This window comes from Tachysurus fulvidraco, chromosome 14 (assembly GCF_022655615.1).
Source record: "Tachysurus fulvidraco isolate hzauxx_2018 chromosome 14, HZAU_PFXX_2.0, whole genome shotgun sequence".
NCBI lineage: Eukaryota > Metazoa > Chordata > Actinopteri > Siluriformes > Bagridae > Tachysurus > Tachysurus fulvidraco.
This window is the reverse complement of record NC_062531.1, coordinates 2,769,702-2,793,436: the sequence shown is the minus strand read 5'-3', so window position 1 is coordinate 2,793,436 and position 23,735 is coordinate 2,769,702. Positions and strand designations below refer to the sequence as shown.

Below are 23,735 nucleotides of genomic sequence, written 5' to 3'. Positions count from 1 at the left end.
TGTCTGGGAACAGAGAGCCGTTAGCGACCCTCACTTCCTGTTATTGTCCTGTCTGGGAGATGAGCTTCAGGACATCGTACAGTCTTAACCCTTGGTTTGCTCTGAGGTCTTGTGTTGTTGTTTTGTGTGTGTGTGTGTGTGTGTGTGTGTGTGTGTGTGTGTACGCTCATGTTTTATTCGTGTGTCTGTGCTCCAGGTACGACATCTGCATCTACAAGAACAAGCCGTGCGGGACGCTGGGTAGGACAAGAAGTGACTTTTATTTTAATTTATTGTATTTTTTATTCTGTACTGTATATAGAGATTAAATAAACAAATAAATAAACAAAATATGGACAAACAAAACAAAAAAAGAGACAGAAATTCACTTTTTCTTAAAACGTCAACGAAAAAAAGTAAAGACTGAAGCAACATGTTAATACAGACGTGATTCCGGAGTCTATCCCGGGAACGCTGGGAGCGAAGCCCAGACACACCGTAGACAGCGGTTCATCACGCAGACACCCATTTTTTAAATATACAGTACATGATCATCGCAGTCGCATCACTTCCTGTTACGGTGGGTGTATTCATGCACGGAAATATACGGTGACCAAAATGGCCGTCTCGTTAGGTTACGGCATTCGGCTACATGACATTTAGTCTGTATTTATCTTGTTGTTTTCAGTTCACAAGCCACGATCATCAAACACGAATCCTGGCCAGTTCAGCTTTATATTCTGACTAATGCCTGAATTCTGTGTGATTGTGTAACTATCTTAATGAGCGTAGTATTTTTGTGTTTAAGTCTGGAAGCTTGTAAAGAGTGTAATGTTGCACATCTTTAGAGCCTTCAGTAGTGTGTGTGTGTGTGTGTGTGTGTGTGTGTGTGTGTGTGTGTGTGTGTGTGTGTTAGGCCTGGCCCCGGTTGGTGGAATGTGTGAGCCGGAGAGAAGCTGCAGTATAAATGAAGACATCGGTCTGGCCACAGCGTTCACCATCGCTCACGAGATTGGACACACGTGAGTCTCATCTTCCAACAACATTTTTCTTTCTGCTCCTCGTCTTTTTCTGGCGCTCCCTCGTTCCAGCTCTCCCTCCTCACTGTCCCTGCTCAGACCTCAGTCTCCAGTGAACGCTTTCTCGTCCGTGATGACTGTGCACCGATTCACAGATCCGGTGCTGAGATGTTTAAAAGCTGAGGCGAAATCTCAGACAGAGGCCGTAGCGCTGATAGTGTTTAATAGTGTCGATAGTGTTGAGGTGCTCTTTATTACATCTTCATCCACTTCCTGTCATGACTTTAAAGAAGTTACCGCGTGTGTGGCCAATGGCAGAACGAATCGAGGAGTGTGTATCGGGGGAAGTGGGTCCCGCTACACAAACGTGCCTGGAGAATGTTAGCACAAGTTAAAGACACGAGGTGTCGTCTTAAAGAATGTTAGGTGGTGTTTAATGGTGTTTAATCGTGATGGTTTTTAGAGAATATTACAAATGAAAAACTTCAGAATGAGTGAGATATATTTTCTCCTTCTACACACACTCACACACACACACACTCACACACACACCCTGTTTGTTATTGGAAGACGTTGCTCGCTCCCTGCTCGATCACTCAGTCCTGATCTTCCACGGTTTTCAGCCAGAGATTTTGCGTTTGCCTGGTGGCCTTGCATTCCTCCATGGCTGTGTTATTGCAGCTTAATCGGTTTTCTCCGGGCTCTGAGCTTTTCACAGGTGGGAAAGTCATTAGCGAGCGGCTCTTAATGTAGCGGCCAGCTTCAGAGCCACTGAGCCCTGGGGACTGTCTAGACAAGGGGGCATATGCATATAAGATTACATAGGGTTGCTGAAGTGTGTGCGTCAGTTAAAGACAAAAATTTGTGCCAGTCACAAAAATGTCTACTCATGAACTTCATTAATCCATCCATCCATCCATCCATCCATCCATCCATCCATCCATCCATCCATCAGTTCACCTCTTTGTCTCCTTTTGTCCGGTCTGTCCTCGTCCCCGCATTAGGTTCGGGATGAATCACGACGGTGTCGGGAACCCGTGCGGAGCTCGCAGTCAGGACACAGCTAAGCTCATGGCCGCCCACATCACCATGAAGACTAACCCCTTCGTCTGGTCAGCGTGCAGCCGCGATTACATCACCAACTTCCTCAAGTAAAAATTTATGTTCTCTTTTGGAAACAAGTCACGGCACAGTACATAAACTCACCTGGCAACTATTCAGCCTACTGTATAAAACCTTTTCTTTTCTTTTTATTTCTGAACAAAACTTTATTAGCTTTTACAGTAGCATCTTCAAGAGTCAAGAGTCAAGAAGCCTTTATTGTCATTCCAACCATATACTGTATAGCTGTTGTAGTACACAGTGAAATGAGACAACATTTATCCAGGATCAGGGTGCTACATAAAAACAAAGACAGGGCTAAGGACATGTAAGTAGTCTTAGCCACAAAAAGTGCAACTGTGCAACCTGGTGCAAACAGTGCAAGACAAGACAAACAAAACAGTGCAGGACAAAAGACAGTGCAGACGCAAAGTTACAAGACAATACAAAAGTACAATACACAAAAGACAATAAACAGTTAACAGTAAACAGAAGCAGCGCCGACCGACCAGTGTATACAGTGGTACCTCGAGATACGAGTTTAATTCCTTCCAGAACCGAGCTCGTAAGTCAATCGGCTCGTATCTCAAACGAATTTCTCCCATTTAAAATAACTGAATCCGATTTAATGAAGGGGGGCACGGTGGCTTAGTGGGTAGCACGTTCGCCTCACACCTCCAGGGTCGGGGGTTCGATTCCCGCCTCCGCCTTGTGTGTGTGGAGTTTGCATGTTCTCCCCGTGCCTCGGGGGTTTCCTCCGGGTACTCCGGTTTCCTCCCACGGTCCAAAGACATGCATGGTAGGTTAATTGGCATCTCTGGAAAAATTGTCCGTAGTGTGTGTGTGTGTGTGTGAGTGAATGAGAGTGTGTGTGTGCCCTGCGATGGGTTGGCACTCCGTCCAGGGTGTATCCTGCTTCGATGCCCGATGACGCCTGAGATAGGCACAGGCTCCCAGTGACCCGAGAAGTTCGGATAAAGCGGTAGAAAATGAGTGAGTGATTTAATGAAAAATCCCCAAACCATTGTAAATTATGAATAAAGATATGTTTTTAAATAACAAATAAACATGTATAATTAACAAATACATAACAAAATATGAAATAAAGAAATAAAAGAGTTATTTAGCATAATAGTCTTAGCTTGGAGACAGACGAGCGCGGCTAACGAAGGTGAACGGCGAGGAGGAGGGAGGGAGGGAGGGATGCAGGCGCTCTAGACACGTACGTAAACGGCGCTTTTTTTAGAACTTAAAACTATTTTCGTAACTTTAAAAGTAAAACTACATTTTCCTTATTTCAAATGAAAGAAAAAACTTAAAACAATGCACTTAACTTTAAACTTAAACTAAGCTTAACATTTATGTAAATTTAATCATCACTCGTTTTTGCCTTCTTGGCTGCACTTTTCTTTCTTTTACGAGTGAGGCGAGAGATGCTCTCGGATGATGCTCGACCCTGCGTGCCAACTAGCGGGACGCTCCGGAAACACGGCTCGTATCTCGGATTTGGGCTCGTATCTTGAACGAAAATATGGCCCGAGGTCCGGCTCGTATCTCGAAAAACTCGTATGTTAGGCTGCTCGTATCTCGAGGTACCACTGTATATTGTACAGTATGTGAATACTGAATGTTCAAACAATATTTTGTGCAGTAACATTAGAATGAACACAGTTTCTTAGCAGCAGGTCCTTGGGGGTAATATATAGAATTGTGCAAAAAAACCATCAAATGACTGAAATATTGTATAGTACGTGCGAAATGGCTGAGATATTGTACAATATGTGCAAAAACGGCTGAGATGTCGGACAGTTTGTGCAAAAACAGCAGAAAAATGTGCAAAACCGCATGTAAATAGTTTGATGGATTGTAAGCAGCATGTAAACAGTTTGATGTCTCAGTGTGTGTGTGTGTGTGTGTGTTTTGTGTGGGTCTGTGCAGTCCATACAGATGACGTGTGTGTGTATGTTGTGCTCAGTACAGTCCAGTTCGGTTATTGAGGGCCCGTATGCTTCTTGTGCTAAAACTAAAAATAAAATAAAAATAAAAATGAAATTTTGATGCTTTTACATCAAGAAGGAGATTTTGGAAATATTTTATTTTGATTGTAATTTTCTTCTTGTTTCTGAGTCAAATTCAGGTGTTATTTCTCACCTACACAACCATACACAGTACAACATGTAGTCAAATGCTGGCAGTTCTAATACAAACAGTAGTAGAATGAACTGAACGGGCAAAGAGATAAAATATATAGAAAATATAAAAATATTATATATCGTATCTAACGTGATGCACAATTGCCTTCAGTTGCTAATTACTATCTGAGAAATAAACGAAACCGATTCTTTGGAAATTGTTGGAATAATTTCGATTGCTATTTCATTTGTAAATCGTCTTCCTTCTTGCGTTCACTTTATTAAACAGTAGCTAATGTAGTTTGGTCTAGATCAGGGGTCGGCGACCCGCGGCTCCGGAGCCGCGAGTGGCTCTTTCATCCCTCAGCTGCGGCTCCCTGTAGATTTGGAAAATAAATATTTAATTTGAATTTATTTTATTTTAGTTAGTTAGTTTTTAAAAAAATGTAATTCTAAATTCTAAGCATATGATGCTATTGTAACATTAAAATAAATCGTGTTTAATTTGTTTGTCGCTCAAAATAAGCGTCATAACTGCCGACTCGCGAAATCCGACACACGGAAGCAGACACGTTTTTGGTTCGCTGCAGCCGGGAAGTTAAAATTTTGATGTTAAGGTTAGCTCAGATTTCGTTTACTCTGTAGCAGTTCATTGATTTCATAAATGCAACACATTACAGTTTTTTCTATACTTTCCAGTATAGAGGTAAAAAACGGTAAAGGTAAAAAACGATAAAGGTAAAAAAATGATATATGCAGTTATCTTCATTTTAGATGTCAAAAGGGTTTTGTGGCTCCCTGTGTTTTTTTTTTTCTGTGGGAATCGGGTCCAAATGGCTCTTTGAGTGTTTAAGGTTGCCGACCCCTGGGCTAACTAGTTATTTTGACACTGTACTGAAACTTGACTAGCATTATCTCTGAGTTATGTCCTGTGTGTGACTTTCTGCAGCTCTGGAATGGGTTCGTGTGTGAACAACGTTCCCCCGAAGCAGGAGTTCGTGTACCCGACCACGGCGCCCGGTCAGGCCTACGATGCAGACGAGCAGTGTCGTTTCCAGTACGGAATAAAATCCCGGCAGTGTAAATATGGGGTACTCACTTCTCTATACTCTGTTTTTACACGTTCAGGAAGTTTCACACGATATTTTTGGAGTCCGCTTGTGTCCCATCTTTCACAGTGACGAAGCGAGACCAGAAACAGAAGCCGGAGCATAGAAGCCTTTATTATTGCCACATATACATTACAGCACAGTGGAATTCTTTTCTTCACATACCCCAACTGAGGAGGTTGGGGTCAGAGTGCAGGGGCAGCTATGACACAGCGCCCCTGGAGCAGGGAGGGTTGAGGGCCTTGATCAAGGGCCCAGCAGTGGCAACTTATGTTTAAAGAGTGGTCACTGACTGGATGTGGGCGTGTCCATATCAGCGAAGCGACAAATTAGAGAAAAGTTTAACTTTTAATCCAATGGTAGGTAAGGTGGGGTCTTCGTTGTCGGGACGACAAACAAAACAAAAATCAAAACAAACCTGTAGCCAATGAGCAGAAAGGGGCGTGTCTTGTCAATATGGGAGGAGAGAGTGTTAGGTGCGCATGTGTGACATTAGCAGAAAGCGGTTTTAACATTGAAGGAGCGGGAAGGCCGCATATTCACAGAACTAATATATGCCTTTAAATGATTATTCTTGTGTGTCATTTTTGCTTGTTTGTTTATCTACAATCGTATCGTTCTTCCCTTCAGCTATGATAAAGACACATTTCTTTCCATTAGTCGCCTGGGTTACGTATATATGAGTGGGGCGGAGCTATCGATACAGGGGTGGGACCCATTTGGGTTAGGGGCGTGTTTGTTTTGGTGATTTCAAATGTCAACATTGGCTTTCAATCAACGGAGACCCCACCTTTAAGACAGTAGAGGTCACGTGATCTGTGGCTGAGAGCACACACACTGCTTCTCGTTCATCTCGTAGGATATGATGCAGATAAACGCTGAGGAATTTTGTACACAAACGACAAATCTCCTTCCAAAACGTTTCAATTTAGCGACAAGAAAACCGGCGGAATGCTAGCTGCACTACGTCCTGATCGAGGTTGTTACTATGGCAGTAGTAACTATACAGTAATAGGATAACGATAAATATATTCATTAACAATGACACATCTGGACACACTTTCCCAGTTTAAATGTAGATTAAAAACTCATCTCTTTAGTCAGGCGTACACATAATACATCCCATAATATCATGCACCAGTACGTCAGACCTGCACATTTTTATGAACAGCAGATATGTTAATCCCTTTCCACTGCTTCTCTCTTTGTACCCATCCCGAGGCATCCAGACACTGTACCAGCTCCCAACGTCCTCTGTGGGACGAAGCCTTTGGACGTCCACTGAGCCGAGGCCGACTCTAAGAATCCTGAGACATCTCCAGTTAGACTCTGTGATACTAAGGAGATCCGAAGTCCATGATCCTTACACCAATACAACATTTATCTGACTGTATATTACAATCACACCCCCAGTGTCACCCATATGAGGATGGGTTCCCCCTTGAGTCCGGTTCCTCTCAAGGTTTCTTCCTTTACCAATTTAAGGCAGTTTTTCCTTGCCACTGCTGCCTGAGTCACCTCAGACTCGCTCATAGGGGAATAAATACATACACACTGTGAACTATATACAACTAATAATAATCTAGAATTTTTATTCTGTTAATTCTTATTTCTTTTATTATTCGTTAATTCCTTTATCATTAATTATGTTTACCTTCTGCTCTGTGTTTATGTTCTGTAAAGCTGCTTTGAGACAATGTCTATTGTAAAAAGCGCTATACAAATAAACTTGAATTGAATTGAATTGAAAATTGAATTGAATGTGTCCCATCCGACAAAGCTAAATATGTAGAGATGTTTCCAACAGATAGAGTTGAGCAGTAAAGGGTTTGTCTTATACTCAGTTGTCTGGAAAAGTCCCTCTTCTCGCTCACAGTGAATCACTCAACACTTCCTTTCTCTCTATCTTACCCCGAACTCTCCAAACTCTCGCTCACATCTGGCCCAGATGATCGTCATAGCTCTGTCTCTTTCTGCTCTCGATCTGCTCAGTTCACCGGCTTTGTGCTTGAAAAAAAAAGCTAAAAAAGCTAAAAAACGTTGCTGCTTTCGTCCTTTCGCCGATTTTTGTGCGGTCTCCTTGCGCCGACCGTAACCATAACACGACCCGTTATACCTTCCGCGGGACGGCCGCGGACCTCAGAGCTTTAGCGCAGCTGCAGCGAGTCTTTAAAGACTTCTATAGCTGTCTTTATTGAGCAGGACTTTATGTGTATAGTCGAGTTTTATGACATGCTGCTAGAAGAACATCTGGAATAGGAAATTACATTTAAGAGGCTTTCTGATTTTAATCCTGCATGGGATTAGCCTCGGAACCGGGCGGGAACGGCGTGCGGTGTGTTCTGTGTTATAGCTGTGGACTGGTGTCAGGGAGCTCCACCGTTTCTGCGAATGCAATTTCATGGTTTGTTGCAGATGTTAACGTTTAAAGTGTTTCTTAGTGATTGAATCACGAGTCGTTGCAGTTGCAGTGGAGCTCCATCCGTCTCGGTGCCTTAATCTCACTTTTTTACTTTAGCAAAGAAGAAACAGTCCATTAACGCTTTGTACCAGCAGTTATGGTGGAGTTCCATCAGACGTTTTCAATCAGTGTAAACAAACGTTTCTCACGAGTCAGGACTCTGTTGTCTTTCGGTGTGAGACGTGTGTTTGTCCCTCTGTCCATAATCTTACACTGAATTTTAGTGTTGAAGATAAACACTTTCAGATTTTAGAGGCTTTTTAGATGAACGAACACTCGCGGTGTCTCAGAGAGCAGAAACGGGTTCGATAACGACGTTTACTGTGAAGATACAAACATCTGTGTGGGGAAAAAAAACATTTTGGTTTTCTTATGCAAAGTGGTGGCTCAGTTGTTAAGGTGGTTGTTAACCTAAGAGTTGAAGAGTTGAAATCTAAGGACCGCCAAGCTGCCCCTGCTGGGCCCCTGAGCAAGGCCCCTAACCCTCAGTTGTTTAAACTAAAATGTTGTGTAGACATAAATATAAGTCCCTCTGGTTAAGTTTATGCCATATGCTATAAATGGGATGCTTTTATGATCTTTTCTACGAATATATCAACTCTAGTGTTGTAGAGTAAAACAGAAATACAATAATACCTCGAGATACGAGTATCTCAAAGAAATTGCTCGTATCTCAAAGAAATTTTCCCCATTTAAATGGATTGAAATCCCATTAATCCGTTCCAGCTCGCACAATTCCACTCCAGTTGTTTTGTTTATGCGTTTTGAATATGAAAAATGTTCAGTACCTGTATTTATAAATGACGAATATCGTATAAAAACATACAGTAATAAAAGAGAATGTTAAAAGAAAAAAAACTGGTTTTACTATAAAGTGGATTATTTACCTAAGCGATCAGACGACTCGAGCTAACGGAAGATGCGCACGGAGGTCGAGGGAGGAGTAAACGGGCGGAGGAGTTAGGAGGAATTACACTTTCACTTCCGTTCACTTACTCGCTACTGTACGCTCCTAATGCTGCTTTACACTTAAATGGAACTTAACTAAACTTCACTAAAATTAACGAACTTAACTGAACTTAATTGCTACAATTTCTGTTTTCTTTACATTCATTTTGCTTAATTTTCTTCATCGCTTTTCTCTTCACTTCTTTTTGAATTTTTTTTTGTCACTCTTTCCTCACTAACATCTGCCGGTCGTTTTAATGAAAACCCGTCTGGTCGGCATATCGGATGTGGTGTAATCGCACAAGTTCAAATTTTTTAACGGATCCAACGCTCAAAACGGATCTGAAAATTACGGATCCGCAGATGGTCGGCACCTCACGCGGCGCCATTGCGACTCTCCATAGGAAATGAATGACTTCCGGTTTATCGGCCGTCGTTTGTCGTTATTATTATTATTATTATTATTATTATTATTATTATTATTATTATTATTATTAGTGTTCAGTGGAAAGGCGGCTTTAACCGAGTGAGATGCGGGAAGCTGAGGCGGGGGGAAACAGAGCACACGTGGTTGTTGGGGATCTTTGTTTCAGCGGCGGCGGCTCGGATGCTCGTATCTCAAAAATCTGCTCGTATCTCACGGCAAAAATTTGGTCGAATCACAGCTCGTATCTCAAAAAATCTGTATGTCAATGCGCTCGTATCTCGATGTCTCACTGTACTTATAAAACACGACAAATTCTTAAAGTCCTATGTTTTTACTTTCATATGAGCTTCATATTAACACCACTGTGAAGTGAGACATGACAAAGACGTTCAGTGCTGAGAATATACAACAACAAAAACAGGAGGAAACGCAATATTTTGGCCTCTGAATTAATCTGTATTTCTGTTTCATCGATGTTCCATGTCTGCGTGTTGTGTGTTTGTGTGCAGGAGGTGTGCAGTGAACTGTGGTGTATGAGTAAGAGTAACCGCTGCATAACCAGCAGCATCCCTGCAGCAGAAGGCACCATCTGCCAGACCAGTACCATAGACAAAGGGGTCAGTACGTCTCTAATAAACAACATACACAGACGTTAGCGTCCGTCAGGGTGCCAGAATTTTTTTCAGAATTGTGATAAACGTTTTCTGCTTGTGTGTTCACACAGTGGTGCTACAAGCGGATGTGTGTGCCGTACGGCACGCGTCCAGAGGGCGTGGACGGCCAATGGGGCGCGTGGTCTCCGTGGGAGGAGTGCAGTCGTACCTGTGGGGGCGGAGTCTCCTCCTCTGTTCGCCACTGCGACAGCCCCAGGTGGCTCACGCATGATTTAAATATCATTATATAACGTCCTCACAATCATATACACCTAGACCACAGCACGATTCTCGCTCGATTCTGATAGGTCAGGAGGTGTGACGTACTTGACACATTATTATTGTTTCTATAGCAACAGCTCATTCACAGGATGCCTGATATAATCAAAGGCTGATAAACAGATTAAGAAACTTATGTAAGTCATAACAGGAACTGACTTTGTTTGTGGACGGTGTTTAAACGGTTGTGTGTTTTATTTGCAATGTAATCTGTTGTCAGTGAGGTGAGAGTAATTCAAATAAAGAAAGAAAGTAAGAAACAAATAAATAAATATGGGGGCACGGTGTCTTAGTGGTTAGCACGTTCGCCTCACACCTCCAGGATTGGGGGTTCGATTCCCGCCTCCACCTTGTGTGTGTGGAGTTTGCATGTTCTCCCCGTGCCTCGGGGGTTTCCTCCGGGTACTCCGGTTTCCTCCCCCGGTCCAAAGACATGCATGGTAGGTTGATTGGCATCTCTGGAAAATTGTCCGTAGTGTGTGTGTGTGTGTGTGTGTGTGTGTGTGTGTGAGTGAATGAGAGAGTGTGTGTGCCCTGTGATGGGTTGGCACTCCGTCCAGGGTGTATGACACCTGAGGTAGGCACAGGCTCCCCGTGACCCGAGAAGTTCAGATAAGCGGTAGAAAATGAGTGAATGAATGAATGAATGAATAATGAAAAAACAAAAAAAAAAATGCTTTCAGATGTGGCTTTCATCATGGTTTGGTGTGTGTGTGTGTGTGTGTGTGTGTGTGTGTGTGTGTGTGTGTGTGTAGGCCCACCATTGGAGGACGTTTCTGTCTGGGCGAAAGGAAAAGGTTCAAATCCTGCAACATCGAGGTAAGATTTAAGTGTAAAGACGTCGATCGATCCAGCTAAAGAAAGCACAAGTCTTTATTACAACCGAGCGTCTCCAACTCGCCTCAGCCATCTTTCCCTTTTTTAAATCGTAAATGTTTAATTTCTCTTTATTAACAAACCCCCTGCATCGTGTGTAGAGGAAATAAAAGCACAGAGACAGACAGCTCATTTTATTGTCATCTGAAAATCCTTCTCTCCAGAGATCCAGGCGTTTTTAACAGATCCGATAAAGGTCTAAGACTCAGCCGAGGCTCATGCCGTGTTTAGTTAAGTGACAGAGATCTCGGTAACAGCTACAGCCTCCGATCCGTGTGATGGTCATGTGACAGACTAATGACATAAAGCGCTGCCCTAAAACCTACAGCTCGTAATAAAAGTACTAAAGTGCATTAGAGACACAGTAGGTGGTGTGTGTTGTAAGGCTCTAATCTGTGGGATTATCCTGGACATGATCGTTACACGTCCCTCAGGAACTCGGTGTCACAAACATGCACACAAAACAAATCCAAGGACTTAGGACTTATAATGAGGATAATAAAATCTCTCTCTCTCTCTGTCTCTCTGTCTCTCTGTCTCTCTCTCTCTCTCTCTCTCTCTCTCTCTCTCTCATTGTCTCTCACTGTCTCTGTCTGTATGTATGTTTCTCTCTTTCTCTGTCCATCTGTCTGTTTGTCTTGCTCTGTATCTTTCTTCTGTCTGTCTGTCTGTCTGTCTGTCTGTCTGTCTGTCTGTCTGTCTGTCACTCTCTCTCTCTCTCTCTCTCTCTCTCTCTCTCTCTCTCTCTCTCTCTCACACACTGTGGGATGTGTGTGTGTGTGTGTGTGTGTGTGTGTGTGTTGCAGGAGTGTCCTCCTGGGTCTCAGGATTTCCGAGAGATTCAGTGTTCGGATTTTGACAGCGTTCCTTTCCGGGGGAAATTCTACACCTGGAAGCCGTACAGAGGCGGTGAGTGATGTGGAAACTGCAGCTGGACCAGTGACACACACACACACACACACACACACACACACACACACACACACACACACACCGAACAGTTACCACTTTAACTACTCTAACTTATTCGTACACTTTTTCATCTGTTTACACTCATGAGCTGTTTCACTCTGCTGAGGTCCTGAAGGTGTTCAACTCCATATTTAAATCTAGACTCAAGATTCAAGAAGGACAGAAAGACAGACAGACAAAAAGAAATAGAGAGAGAAAGAGAGACAGAGAGGGAGAGCAAGAGAGAGAGAGACAGACAGACAAAAAGAGAGAGAGAGAGCAGGAGTGTGAGAGAGAGAGAGAGAGAGAAAGAGACAGACACACATACAGACAAAAAGAAAAAGAGAGAGAGAGACAGATAGAGAGAGAAAGAGAGAGAAAGACAAGGACAGACAGATAAAAGAAAGAGAGAGAGAGAGACAGACAGACAGACGGACAAAAAGAAAGAGAGAGAGAGAGACAGAGACAGAGAGGGAGAGCAAGAGAGACAGACAGACAGACAAAAAGAAAGAGAGAGAGCGAGAGAGATTAACAGACAGACAGAAACAGAAAGGGAAAGAGAGAAAGAGAGAGAGGAAGAGAGCAAGAAAGAGAGAGAGATAGAGAAACAGACAGACAGAAAAAGAAAGAGAGAGAAAAGGAAAGAAAGAGAGAGAGAAAGAAAGAGAGAGAGGCCATAAAATGGAATTTATGCTGTTTTATTGTGTTAATGTTGATTTTTTTAAATAACTTGTCATTGTTTGAAAAAGAAAAACACACAATTGTTGACGTGGTGACGTGACGAGGACGTGTCAGCGTTTTATAACATTAATATATTTACATTTACAGCGTTTAGCAGACGCCCAGAGCGACGTGCAAAAGGGCTTAAGTCTCTATCATCTGAGACATTAACTGGTTCACTGGGTCACATACTTATGACACCATGAGACTAAAACACTGTACAAAGTTTCCTGACTCTGAATTCTGGTATTTTCTTCTGATAAAAAATGTCTTTCCTCCCGTTTTTCTCGTGTCCATGTCGACGACAGAACGTCTTTATCGTGTCTCACTCCACAGTGGTGTTAATATGAAGCTCATGTAAAAGTCACTCAGGAATGAATACTAGATTCTCTACAATACTAGAGATGATAGTTTCATAGAATAGTAAAAAAAAAAAAAAACAACGGTTATTTGTTTCCCACACAGACGTTTGTATCTTCACAGTAAACGTCGATACCGAAGCCGTTTCTGCTCTCTGAGACGCTGCGAGTGTTCGTTCATCTAAAAAGCCTCTAAAATCTGAAGGTGTTTATCTTCAACACTAAGATTCAGTGTAAGATTATGGACAGAGGGACAAACACACGTCTCACACCGATTTCACCCGGAGTTTGTCTTTCAGGTGACGCAATTTAGTGTGGTATAAATTACCTCAGTTTGTACATAAACCGTGGGACACGGCGGCTTAGTGGTTAGCACGTTCGCCTCACACCTCCAGGGTTGGGGGTTCGATTCCCGCCTCCGCCTTGTGTCTTGTGTGTGTGGAGTTTGCATGTTCTCCCCGTGCCTCGGGGGTTTCCTCCGGGTACTCCGGTTTCCTCCCCTGGTCCAAAGACATGCATGGTAGGTTGATTGGCATCTCTGGAAAATTGTCCGTAGTGTGTGAGTGTGTGAGTGAATGAGAGTGTGTGTGCCCTGTGATGGGTTGGCACTCCGTCCAGGGTGTATCCTGCCTCGATGCCCGATGACACCTGAGATAGGCACAGGCTCGAGAAGTTCGGATAAGCGGTAGAAAATTAGCGAGTGAGAGTGCACATGAACTGATGCTAATGGATACATAACGGGGTCTAGCGCAGACTACAGGTCACTCTGAGAACAACCAGTGCATGCGGAAATCAGTACAACTGAACGGCACGATACGACAATACGTCGATATTAATACGGTAAATTTGAATTGATTTGTAAGGTTCGTGTCATCTGCACGTCTTGAAATAAAAAGCTTTTATATTTGCCTCATGAACACAGCACACGCTCACGTTTTTACCTTTGAACTGAATCGTGAACAATCGTTGCGTGCATCTCATGAGCGTTCGAAAATATTGTAACTTCGATCTACTGTGATGTTGTGTGTGCATTTTCCTACACATATCCCCCTCACTTAATATGTGTGATGAAAGTCATTTTGCTTAAGCTTTCGATGCAAAACAAATAACCGACGTGCCTTCTGAGAAGCCCGATTCTTTCCCAGAATGCAGTGTGACATCAGACATCAGCTCCAGATTTTCCGTGAATGTGCTTTTTGAGTCTCGAAGCATTCGGCCATCTTCACTTTCACTTTAGTGCATTTTAGTGCACAGTCCGAGAGACCAGAAGATTTAGTGAAAATGTGTGTGTGTGTGTGTGTGTGTGTGTGTGTGTGTGTGTGTGTGTGTGTGTGTATTGTTATGTGTGTAGTGTTGTTAATCAGAATCAGCTGTTTGTAAGTGCGCCAGCTAAAATGTGCACTTTCCCTATTAGTACCCCTCTTTCTCTCTCTCTCTCTCTCTCTCTCTCTCTCTCTCTCTCTCTCTCTCTCTCTCTCTCTCTCATGTGAGGCCCTTGACTTTCTTTCTAGCAGCTGTTGAGAAACAAACTCACTTCCATAAAATACTTTAAAATGAAAAATACTTAAAATACTTTGTACAAGTATCAGCTACTTTAAAATCATGCCTGTACATTGATTCGCAGCCACACTTGAGTGTGTGCATGTGCTGGCATGTGTGTGTGTGTGTGTGTGTGTGTGTGTGTGTGTGTGTGTGTGTGTGTGTGTGTGTGTGTGTGTGTGTTAAATGTATAAAAAAAAAATTCAGAGTAAACTTTTAAGCAGTTTGATTTTCAAGTCTGTTGATAGCCTATGTTGTAAAGTGAAGACTGACAGACACAGAGGCCACACCCCCTTCAATGAGAATGACAGACACAGAGACCACACCCCCTTCAATGAGAATGACAGACACAGAGACCACACCCCCTTCAAGGAGGCTGACAGGCACAGAGACCACACCCCCTTCAAGGAGACTGACAGGCACAGAGACCACACCCCCTTCAAGGAGACTGACAGGCACAGAGACCACACCTTCATCAATGAGACTGACAGGCAAAAATGTGTGTGTGTGTGTGTGTGTGTGTGTGTGTGTGTGTGTGTGTGTGTGTGTGTGTGTGTGTGTGTGTGTGTGCTCAGGTGGAGTAAAATCATGCTCTCTGAACTGCCTGGCTGAAGGTTATAACTTCTACACTGAGCGTGCTCCGGCGGTGGTGGATGGGACACCGTGCAGAGACGACTCTCTGGACGTGTGTGTTAATGGCGAGTGTAAGGTGAGGGCATGGCAACACACACACACACACACACACACACACACACACACACACACACACACACACACACACACAAACACACACACAGATAGGTCCAGATATTTGTTCATGTTTCCTCTGCGTTCTTAGGAATTTTAGTTGAACCTTTATTATCATTCCTACAACGTTGCAGCTACATTTTTCTCTGCTCTCTACTCTCCCTTCATCCTTTCTCTTCTCCTCTTCTCTTCTCTTCTCTTCTCCTCTTCTCTTCCCTCCGTCATCCTTTCTTTCTTTTCCTCTGCTTTCGTATACTCTCCACCTCCTCTTTCTGTTTTTCTCCATTTTTCTCCTTTCCTCACATTTCCCCTTCTTTTCTCTTCTTCTCCTCTGTCTCTTTTCCTTTCCCCCTCTCCTCCAGTCTCCTCTCTCCCCTGTGTTATATTTACAGTCTAAATGAACTCGATGCCCTTCCAGGCTGCAGCTGTCTGAACCGCCAGCAGCTGAACAAGATCACAGCAACTGATTTCTCCTCTCCTCTTTCCCTCTCTCCATCCTGTCCTCTTTTTTTCTTTTTTTTCCTCTCTCAATTTGATCCTCTTCCCTCTCAAATTCTGCTCTCTCTCTCTCTCTCTCTCTCTCTCTCTCTCACACACACACACACACACACACACACTCTTCCTCTTTTTCCTCGTCCTCTCTACTTTATGGCGTGTATTAAAACAAGCGAACAGCAGGAGCAGAAGGCGGTCGGCCTGTTTGCGCCCTTACAGTGAGCACACTTCCAAAACAATGTGCCTTTGATTTGGGACGGTTTCAGAGGAAAGCTTTGAAGCACGTGGCGCCGAGCACAGCCTCAGGAGAAAAACGTTGGGACGCACTCGAGCGTCCTGCGGAGAGGGTCACTGACTCACTCCGGCCGCCCAGAACTGGGTCACGCGCTCACCGCTTGTGAAATGTAGGCCAGCTCAGGAGGAACGTTTCCAAGGAGCAGAACTCTGGAAGGGTGTGTGGGTTTGTGCAATGTGGAATGCTTGTGGCACATCCACAAAAGTCTGCTAATGTGTTATTTTGTAAGTCTTTATGAACTCAGATCGTCTGTGGCGTAAATTTAGTAATTTAGTCACAGACGATTACAGTTGGCTAACCGAAGCAGAGTCATAACTTTAGGCAAAGTGATTCGAGAGTAGTTTGTTGTTTCACTCCTTCCATTTATTAGCACTTTTGCCCAGTAGGTGGCGCTGTCAAAACAAATCTGTTGTCTAGACTCAGGACACGGTGCTGAAAATGCCTTACAAGTCTCGTGTCAGTCCATCGAGATTTAGCCTCAGTTCGGTCCGCTGGAGTGGAGTGTCGTCGGAAATCTTAAAACTTTTCCCTCATCTGGCACCAGAGCCTGGGAGACCCGTCCGTCTTCCGCTATATAAGCAGAACGTTGAGCGTCGAGTGCATGAAGTGTACAAAACTCCACACTTCCAAAGCTTTCAGGTGAATTCTCCTAGTGCGTCATCCAGGTCCTTGTAGTGCATTTATTTATCTTGTCATCTACACCAGCGATTCCCAACCCCCGGGCCGCGGACAGGTACCGGTCCGTGGATTAAATGGTACCGGGCCGCCCAAGGAACATTAAAATATTTCAATCTTATTTACTGTAATTTATTTCTCTCGGATTTGTGAGACTTTCCACGGACGAGAGGTTAACCGGGAGTCGAGAGACGTCACCTAAAGCCGCACCAATACCGCACATGCGCAAAATATCGGGCCGGTTTTAGGTGACGTCTGGAGCTGAGCGGCTGCAAGGTGTGTATCGCTCTTCTGTCTGTTCACCGGTACTTTCTCATGTTTAACAAAACAACGGAATAAACTGGACATAAGCAACATCTAAAATATAAACAACGTCTAAAATATAAACAAATATCAGCGTAACCCTCTCAGCAGGCCGCGGTAAAACGATCAAACGTTGAGCGGTCCGTGGCGATAAAAAGGTTGGGAATCACTGGTCTACACGATGGTGTAGTGCATAAGTGTGTGATTTCAGACACACCTTTGAGCTCTAGGGAATATTTTACAGCTTAGAAAGGAAACGTCAGTATAGGAGCCAAGTGGTATGATGCTGCTTTGTATAGCATGACATGTGGGGAATGTATTAGCCTGGTGATTAAGGTGTTGGGCTACCAAAAGGGTTGTGAGCTTGAATCCCAGGTCTACCAAGCTGCCACCACCAGGTCAAAGAACAAGACCGTCAACCCTCAGTTGCTTATCTGCATAAAATGAGATTGGATAATTACAATCATATCCCAGAATTTTTGTTATGTATGTTTACAGCTATTTTTAAAAAGAAGAACGATCTTTCCTTCATTCAGACTTTATTTTATCTTCCTGTGTGTGTGTGTGTGTGTGTGTGTGTGTGTGTGTGTGTGTGTGTGTGTATAGCATGTGGGCTGCGATAAGATCCTCGGCTCGGATGCCCGCGAGGATCGCTGTCGCTTGTGTGGGGGCGACGGGAGCAGCTGCGAGGCCATCGAGGGCGTCTTCAACGATTCTCTCCCTGAAGGAGGTGTGTTTTATATGTGTTTAATTTTTTTTTTATATACCACGTTGCTCAAATATCGCTTTTATTCCAAGTCTGCGGTTCCGTTTCTCCTGGAAAACCTCCGTAGCTTTATAAAGGAAGCTGTAGAAACGTCAGCTCAGGCAGCGAGATATAAGTCATGAAATTATGAAATAAAGTTGCCTGTCTAATTACAGGCAAAAGGGACGCGGTGGATTTACTGTAGGTGTCAGAATACGATCGGCGAACTGTTCGTTACGGCGAGAAAAACAGCACGGGTTTCTTTTCATCTGAGAGCCGATGGGGTTTGTAGAGCGTTGAGGTGCAGTTCCTGGAACTACTCTGGATGGTCTTAAATCCTACTTGCTGACTGTTTGAACATAAGTCTTGGGTTACGGATCTCGGAAGTGGAACACTCGGGGCGACAAAGTGCAAAAGATTTCACCGTAAAATGGAAAAATGACCCAGTTCAGCTCCTGGGGTCTGACTAAAGCAGTTGTACATGACTCTTCTCTCTTTGTAGTCTTTGTAGTAATCCTGAAGTAATGCCTTGGCCCTGATTCTCTATTATAATCTCATAAAGCAAACTGTGTGTGTGTGTGTGTGTGTGTGTGTGTGTGTGTGTGTGTGAGAGAGAGAGAGAGAGAGAGAGAGAGAAATCAGTACAGTACATCTGCTTAGCTACGTATCACTTAAGTAAGGAGTAAAACACGTTATGGAGTGCTGTTATAGGGAAATAAGCAACAACAAGGAGTTGTGATGCGGCTGTAACTATAACTTTCCCCGAAGGCGAATATTTTCCTCCAACACCGTATTCTGAAGTGTTTTATTCCACTGATACTCATGCAAGTCATTTCTTTCTCTCACCAGCCTCTTTTTAACCCTTGTATGTTGTTGGGGTCTGTGGGACACATATTCATAAACATCAATATTTTTGAAAAAATTTGCTTCCTTGTAAATTTGTTGATTTTTTTAAAATTAATTTTTATTAAGAAAAAAAAACAACAACAAAAAAGTGAGTAGCAGTTTAATTAAAAAAATGTGATGTAATAAAGATAAAGGGCAAATATTAACCATGTATGCTGTTTATATTGCTTGTAATTGGGATGAAGTAAACGTCTTTAGAGTATTTTAACATCAAATTTTTGATTGTGTTGAATTAAAAACCCAAAAATGCAGCGGGTCAAACTGAACCGCGAACACCGGCTGAGTAACAAAGATACGAAAACCATACAAGGGTTAAAGTTAATATGTCAAAAAAAAAGTGCAGTTAGCCATTTCCGAGAGAAACCGACCGTTACCATGGAAACTCCTTCTGGAAATAAACCTCAATGCGATCAACAATTACACCCCTTTTTTTTTTTTATATCTGAGCATTTTATATATTGTTTTATATATTTCCGTGTAAGTTGCTACAGTATAGAAATGTAGACAGAGCGCCTTAATTGCTGCATAAACCTGTGATCCCTAGGGTTAGGGTTAGGGTTAGGGTTAGGCTAACCCTAGGGTAAGGATTAGAGTTAGCCTAACCCTAACCCTAACCCTTACCTATCAGTGTCAAGAATTCATCAGCACTGTGGGGAAAAATGCATTTATTGTGAATATGAAAGGTGAAGTTTGAATAGCAGCACTTCATACTTACAGACTTGGCACATCACGTAGGTCTCTGAGGGGCATTTGGTGGGGAAACTCACTCAGTCTATAGTACATGCCAGACAGTCTCTAAGCATGCCAGGATTGTTTTAGGTATGTCTTTTTTATATAGTTTTAAAAGTAGTTGCTAAAATACCCCCCATTCTATGACAGCACACACTGTAATTTCAACCCATCGTTGTATTTGTTTTTTTGGTCACTGTATGTAGCCTGTATGGATTTTTTTTTTCATCTCTGTCTAAGATCCATGAAGTATGATAAATCTCCATGCTTATAACAAAGGCAGTGAAAAATGGCTTTCAACATGGCTGGAAAACACGGGCCAACCTGGATTCAAATCAAATGGAATAAGACTTTTTGGATCACATTAAGGCCTCGTGAGATCCAGCTTTAACACTTTTTCGCCTCATACCTTCTTCAAACGACCATATAATAGCTTTATGGAAAGTCAAACAATGTCTCTGTGTGTTTGCATCGCATTTTTTCTTTATCTGGTTTTTTTCTTTTTCTTTTTTTTTCAACCCAAGCCCAGTTATGTGTTGGACACATGCCGCTTTTGAGAGAGTGGAGCGATTTTTAAGGCAAATTCATAATTACTTGCTCACATGCAAAGTCTGCATGATTCAAATATATTTGAAACTCAAGCAAGAAAATAAATATCCTATATATTTAATCCATGCCAAGCCTAAGCACATTTGCTGGATTCAGCAGGGGTTACACTGCCTGGCACCCTCATTCAACAGGGGGCTGCTGTTTCAGAGGAGCTGTATGAGCAGGAATAATGGATATGGCTGGATAAGGAAAGGCAATGCAATGGGGATGGAGTGTAGAATAAATATACCTATGTATGTATTTACATATACCACTTGTAATTTATGTATAAGGGGTGTTTGTTGTTGCAGAGGGAGCACGGTGACTTAGTGGTTAGCACATTTGCCTCACACCTTCAGGGTTGGGGTTCGATTCCCGCCTCCGCCTTGTGTGTGTGGAGTTTGCATGTTCTCCCCGTGCCTCGGGGGTTTCCTCCGGGTACTCCGGTTTCCTCCCTCGGTCCAAAGACATGCATGGTAGGTTGATTGGCATCTCTGGAAAATTGTCCGTAGTGTGTGAGTGAATGAGAGTGTGTGTGTGCCCTGTGATGGGTTGGCACTCCATCCAGGGTGTATCCTGCCTCAATGCCCGATGACGCCTGAGATAGGCACAGGCTCCCCGTGACCCGAGAAGTTCGGATAAGCGGTAGAAAATGAACGAATGAATGAATTTTGTTGCAGAGTGGCATCAAGAGCTTTGGAGAGGTAGAAAAAAGACATGGAGAGGATCAGTTGGTGCAAAGTGAACAGAAGGGTACAAAAGGGTATAAGGCTAGGGTAACAAAATAAGTGGTGCACATGGAAATGAATAGTCTTATAATGTGTAAAGGTCTACAACATGGTAATGGTGATGTACAGAAAATGAATAAAGGAATGGACAGATGAATGTGAATACAGAGGACATACTGTGTATATGGGGAGATACAGAGGTGCAAGAAGTAGGATAGATTTCAGCAAAGTGGTTTGGAGGAATGGAAACAAAGTTGTATGAAGGGTAACTGAATGGTACAGAGATCCAGCCAAAGGGTACAAGGGGATTTAAAGGGGAATGTGGGGTTGGAATTGTGATGAAGGGGTTAAGTGATGGGTACAAAGGTATTTGAAGGGGCATGGATAGTTGAGAGGAGAAAGATGGGTAACCAAAGGGTACAAGGGGATTCGAAGGAGAGTGTATTGTTGAAATGGTGATGAAGGGGTTAACTGAAGGGTACAAAGATACTTGAAGGGGAATGGATAGTTGAGAGGAGCAGGATGGGTAAATAAAGAGTAAATGGGTGGGTAGTGTAGGGGGCTTGGAAGGTTGAGATAGACACAAAGGCCAACTGAAGGGTATATAGGGATACAAATGGACACGGAAGGTAGAGTTGGGAATAAACCGTAACCGAAGAGTTAAATAAAAAGGGTAATGGAGTGTTGAAAAGGGTGCAAAGGGATGGATACAGGGTATGAAGGAACATAAAATAGCATGTGTCAAATGGTATGAAATGGTACCGAGGGAATGAACAGGTACAAAAAGTGCTTTAAAATGTTGATATGGATTCAGAGGGGAATGGACGGTACTATAAAGAGCCATGTCTGGATACCCTTGGGTGTAGAATGGGGGGAGGCTCAAGGGTACAGAGGGGGTATAAAGCGATATCCAGGTGTGCCAAGGGATATAGTTGTCAACACGGTAGTATGAAGGTAACAAGGGGTATGAGGGATATCAAAGATGTAGCCCAGGGAATAAAAGGAATACAGATGGGTACAGGGTGGCATGAGGGGATATAGAACATAATGGAGAAATAAAGATGGGTACATACAATAGAAGGAGGCACAAAGGTCCAAATTGGGTATAATGTGGTACACAGGTGTATGAAGGTATACGATGGGTTATCAGTGGTTTAGATGGATATGCAGTGGTACACAATGGTATAAGGGTGAACGGAGGGTTACCAGAAGGTTACAGAGATGACCAAAGTGGTTGAAACAGAAGGGCAAGAGCCAGTTGGTTTATTATTGTTGGAAAGTTGACTAGATGTACATTTTCTGTGCTGACCTTTTCCTGTCCTGTGCTATAGTTAGGACAGATTTTTAGGTTAACCAAGTTTTCAAGAATGATTTATTAGTAATTTCTTTAAATGGCAACCTTAACTGGACCTATTTGAATGTTTTTTTTATATATGTCAAAACTGATGAGTTTTTCTTGCAGAATTAAGGCATGCATGTGGTATTCATGCCATTAAGGCATGCATGTGGTAAGTATTACGTTCAGAAGCAATAGGTCATGGGCTTGAGTCTATTCCAGTAAAGCTGTGTGCTTTTTAAAGGAGTTGTTTGGGAGAGTACTTGGTGGCTAGTGGTTTGAACCTCGGTCACTTCCCCAACCATAGTCACAATTCACCCTGTCGAGCATATTTCACTCTGTTTCTATGCACTGGGCCAAATAACTTCATCTGTCAGTCAGTGCTGCCTTTAGCCCAAATGGATTCTCAATTTCAGCTAAGAATAACCGTTGTGGCTTTCATCTGTCCTAATAAGGAAAAACGCCCAGGGTGGAGTTGGAAGTTCATGCTAGTAGCAGTGTTGGAGGTTAGTTGGAATGTTGACACTGGGTTGTTGGGTCAGGATTAAAGGCAGGATGTAGCAGAGAGGAGAGTTTAGGTTCTGATATTGATGGATGTTTGAAGGTTCTGAGACACATTTTTGCTTATTTAGCACTTGTTAATAACAAAGATGAGCAGCTGCAGCAGTTGTAACTATTCTGGAAACTTTAATTCAAGGTTACTAGCCATCGTCTGGTCGGCTGGCTACGGCTTTTTTGCTTTCAAATCAGGATAGACCGATGGTTTGTATATAAATACAAACGCATTTAAATATCTAATATTAATCTTGAATTTTGTATTATATTAATCTTTATACAATGTCAGTTGTAAAAGCGCTATACAAAGTTGAATTGAATAGACAGATGGCTGCCATTTCTTTGATGAGTGAAACATTCACTCGTTCATTTTCTAGCGCTTATCCGAACTTCTCGGGTCACGGGGAGCCTGTGCCTATCTCAGGCGTCATCAAGACACCCTGGACGGAGTGCCAACCCATCACAGGGCACACACACACACTCATTCACTCACACACTCACACACTACGGACAATTTTCCAGAGATGCCAATCAACCTAAGATGCATGTCTTTGGACCGGGGGAGGAAACTGGAGTACCCGGAGGAAACCCCTGAGGCACGGGGAGAACATGCAAAATACACACACAAGGCAGAGGCGGGAATCGAACCCCAACCATGGAGGTATGAGGCAAACATGCTAACCACTAAGCCACCGTGTCCCACCGAGTGAAACTTCACTTCATGAAATTCTGATCTCTGATTGGTAGGATTTGAAAGATGCCGATAAAGGTTAGCGGTGCTCTTGCATCGGAAAGGGTCATGGGTATCAGGGGCAGGCATAAAAATGCTTCTTAAAGGTTTATTAGTGAACAGGATGTGGTAGTATCCACTCTCCTGGTGCTAGGATCATCAGGAGTTATTTTAGTTGGTGGAGGCATGTGGAAAGGTAGTAAGATCATCTGGTAGCAGAATCATCTGTAGCTTAAATATAGTTGCCCTTTTACAGGGAGGAGTGAGCCTTGTGGTGTTTGGGGTCATTAGTGAAGGATGGTAGGTGAGCCAGGTGGCACTGGTGGCTGACATCTGGGCTGAGTTATTTA

At 43.1% G+C, this 23,735-nt stretch overlaps 1 protein-coding gene across 2 annotated transcripts in view; it reads left to right on the top strand.

The window, feature by feature from the left end:
- adamts10 (ADAM metallopeptidase with thrombospondin type 1 motif, 10) overlaps nucleotides 1–23,735 on the top strand; it is a 55,961-nt gene that overhangs the window by 27,792 nt on the left and 4,434 nt on the right. For both annotated transcript variants that reach the window (XM_047800287.1, XM_027164928.2), the window contains exons 8-17: nucleotides 197–240; nucleotides 896–1,001; nucleotides 2,003–2,149; nucleotides 5,181–5,322; nucleotides 9,686–9,793; nucleotides 9,901–10,046; nucleotides 10,864–10,927; nucleotides 11,791–11,893; nucleotides 15,129–15,262; nucleotides 17,675–17,798. In XM_047800287.1, the coding sequence (XP_047656243.1) occupies nucleotides 197–240; nucleotides 896–1,001; nucleotides 2,003–2,149; nucleotides 5,181–5,322; nucleotides 9,686–9,793; nucleotides 9,901–10,046; nucleotides 10,864–10,927; nucleotides 11,791–11,893; nucleotides 15,129–15,262; nucleotides 17,675–17,798 (1,118 nt within the window). The remainder of the gene's footprint in view (nucleotides 1–196; nucleotides 241–895; nucleotides 1,002–2,002; nucleotides 2,150–5,180; nucleotides 5,323–9,685; nucleotides 9,794–9,900; nucleotides 10,047–10,863; nucleotides 10,928–11,790; nucleotides 11,894–15,128; nucleotides 15,263–17,674; nucleotides 17,799–23,735) is intronic.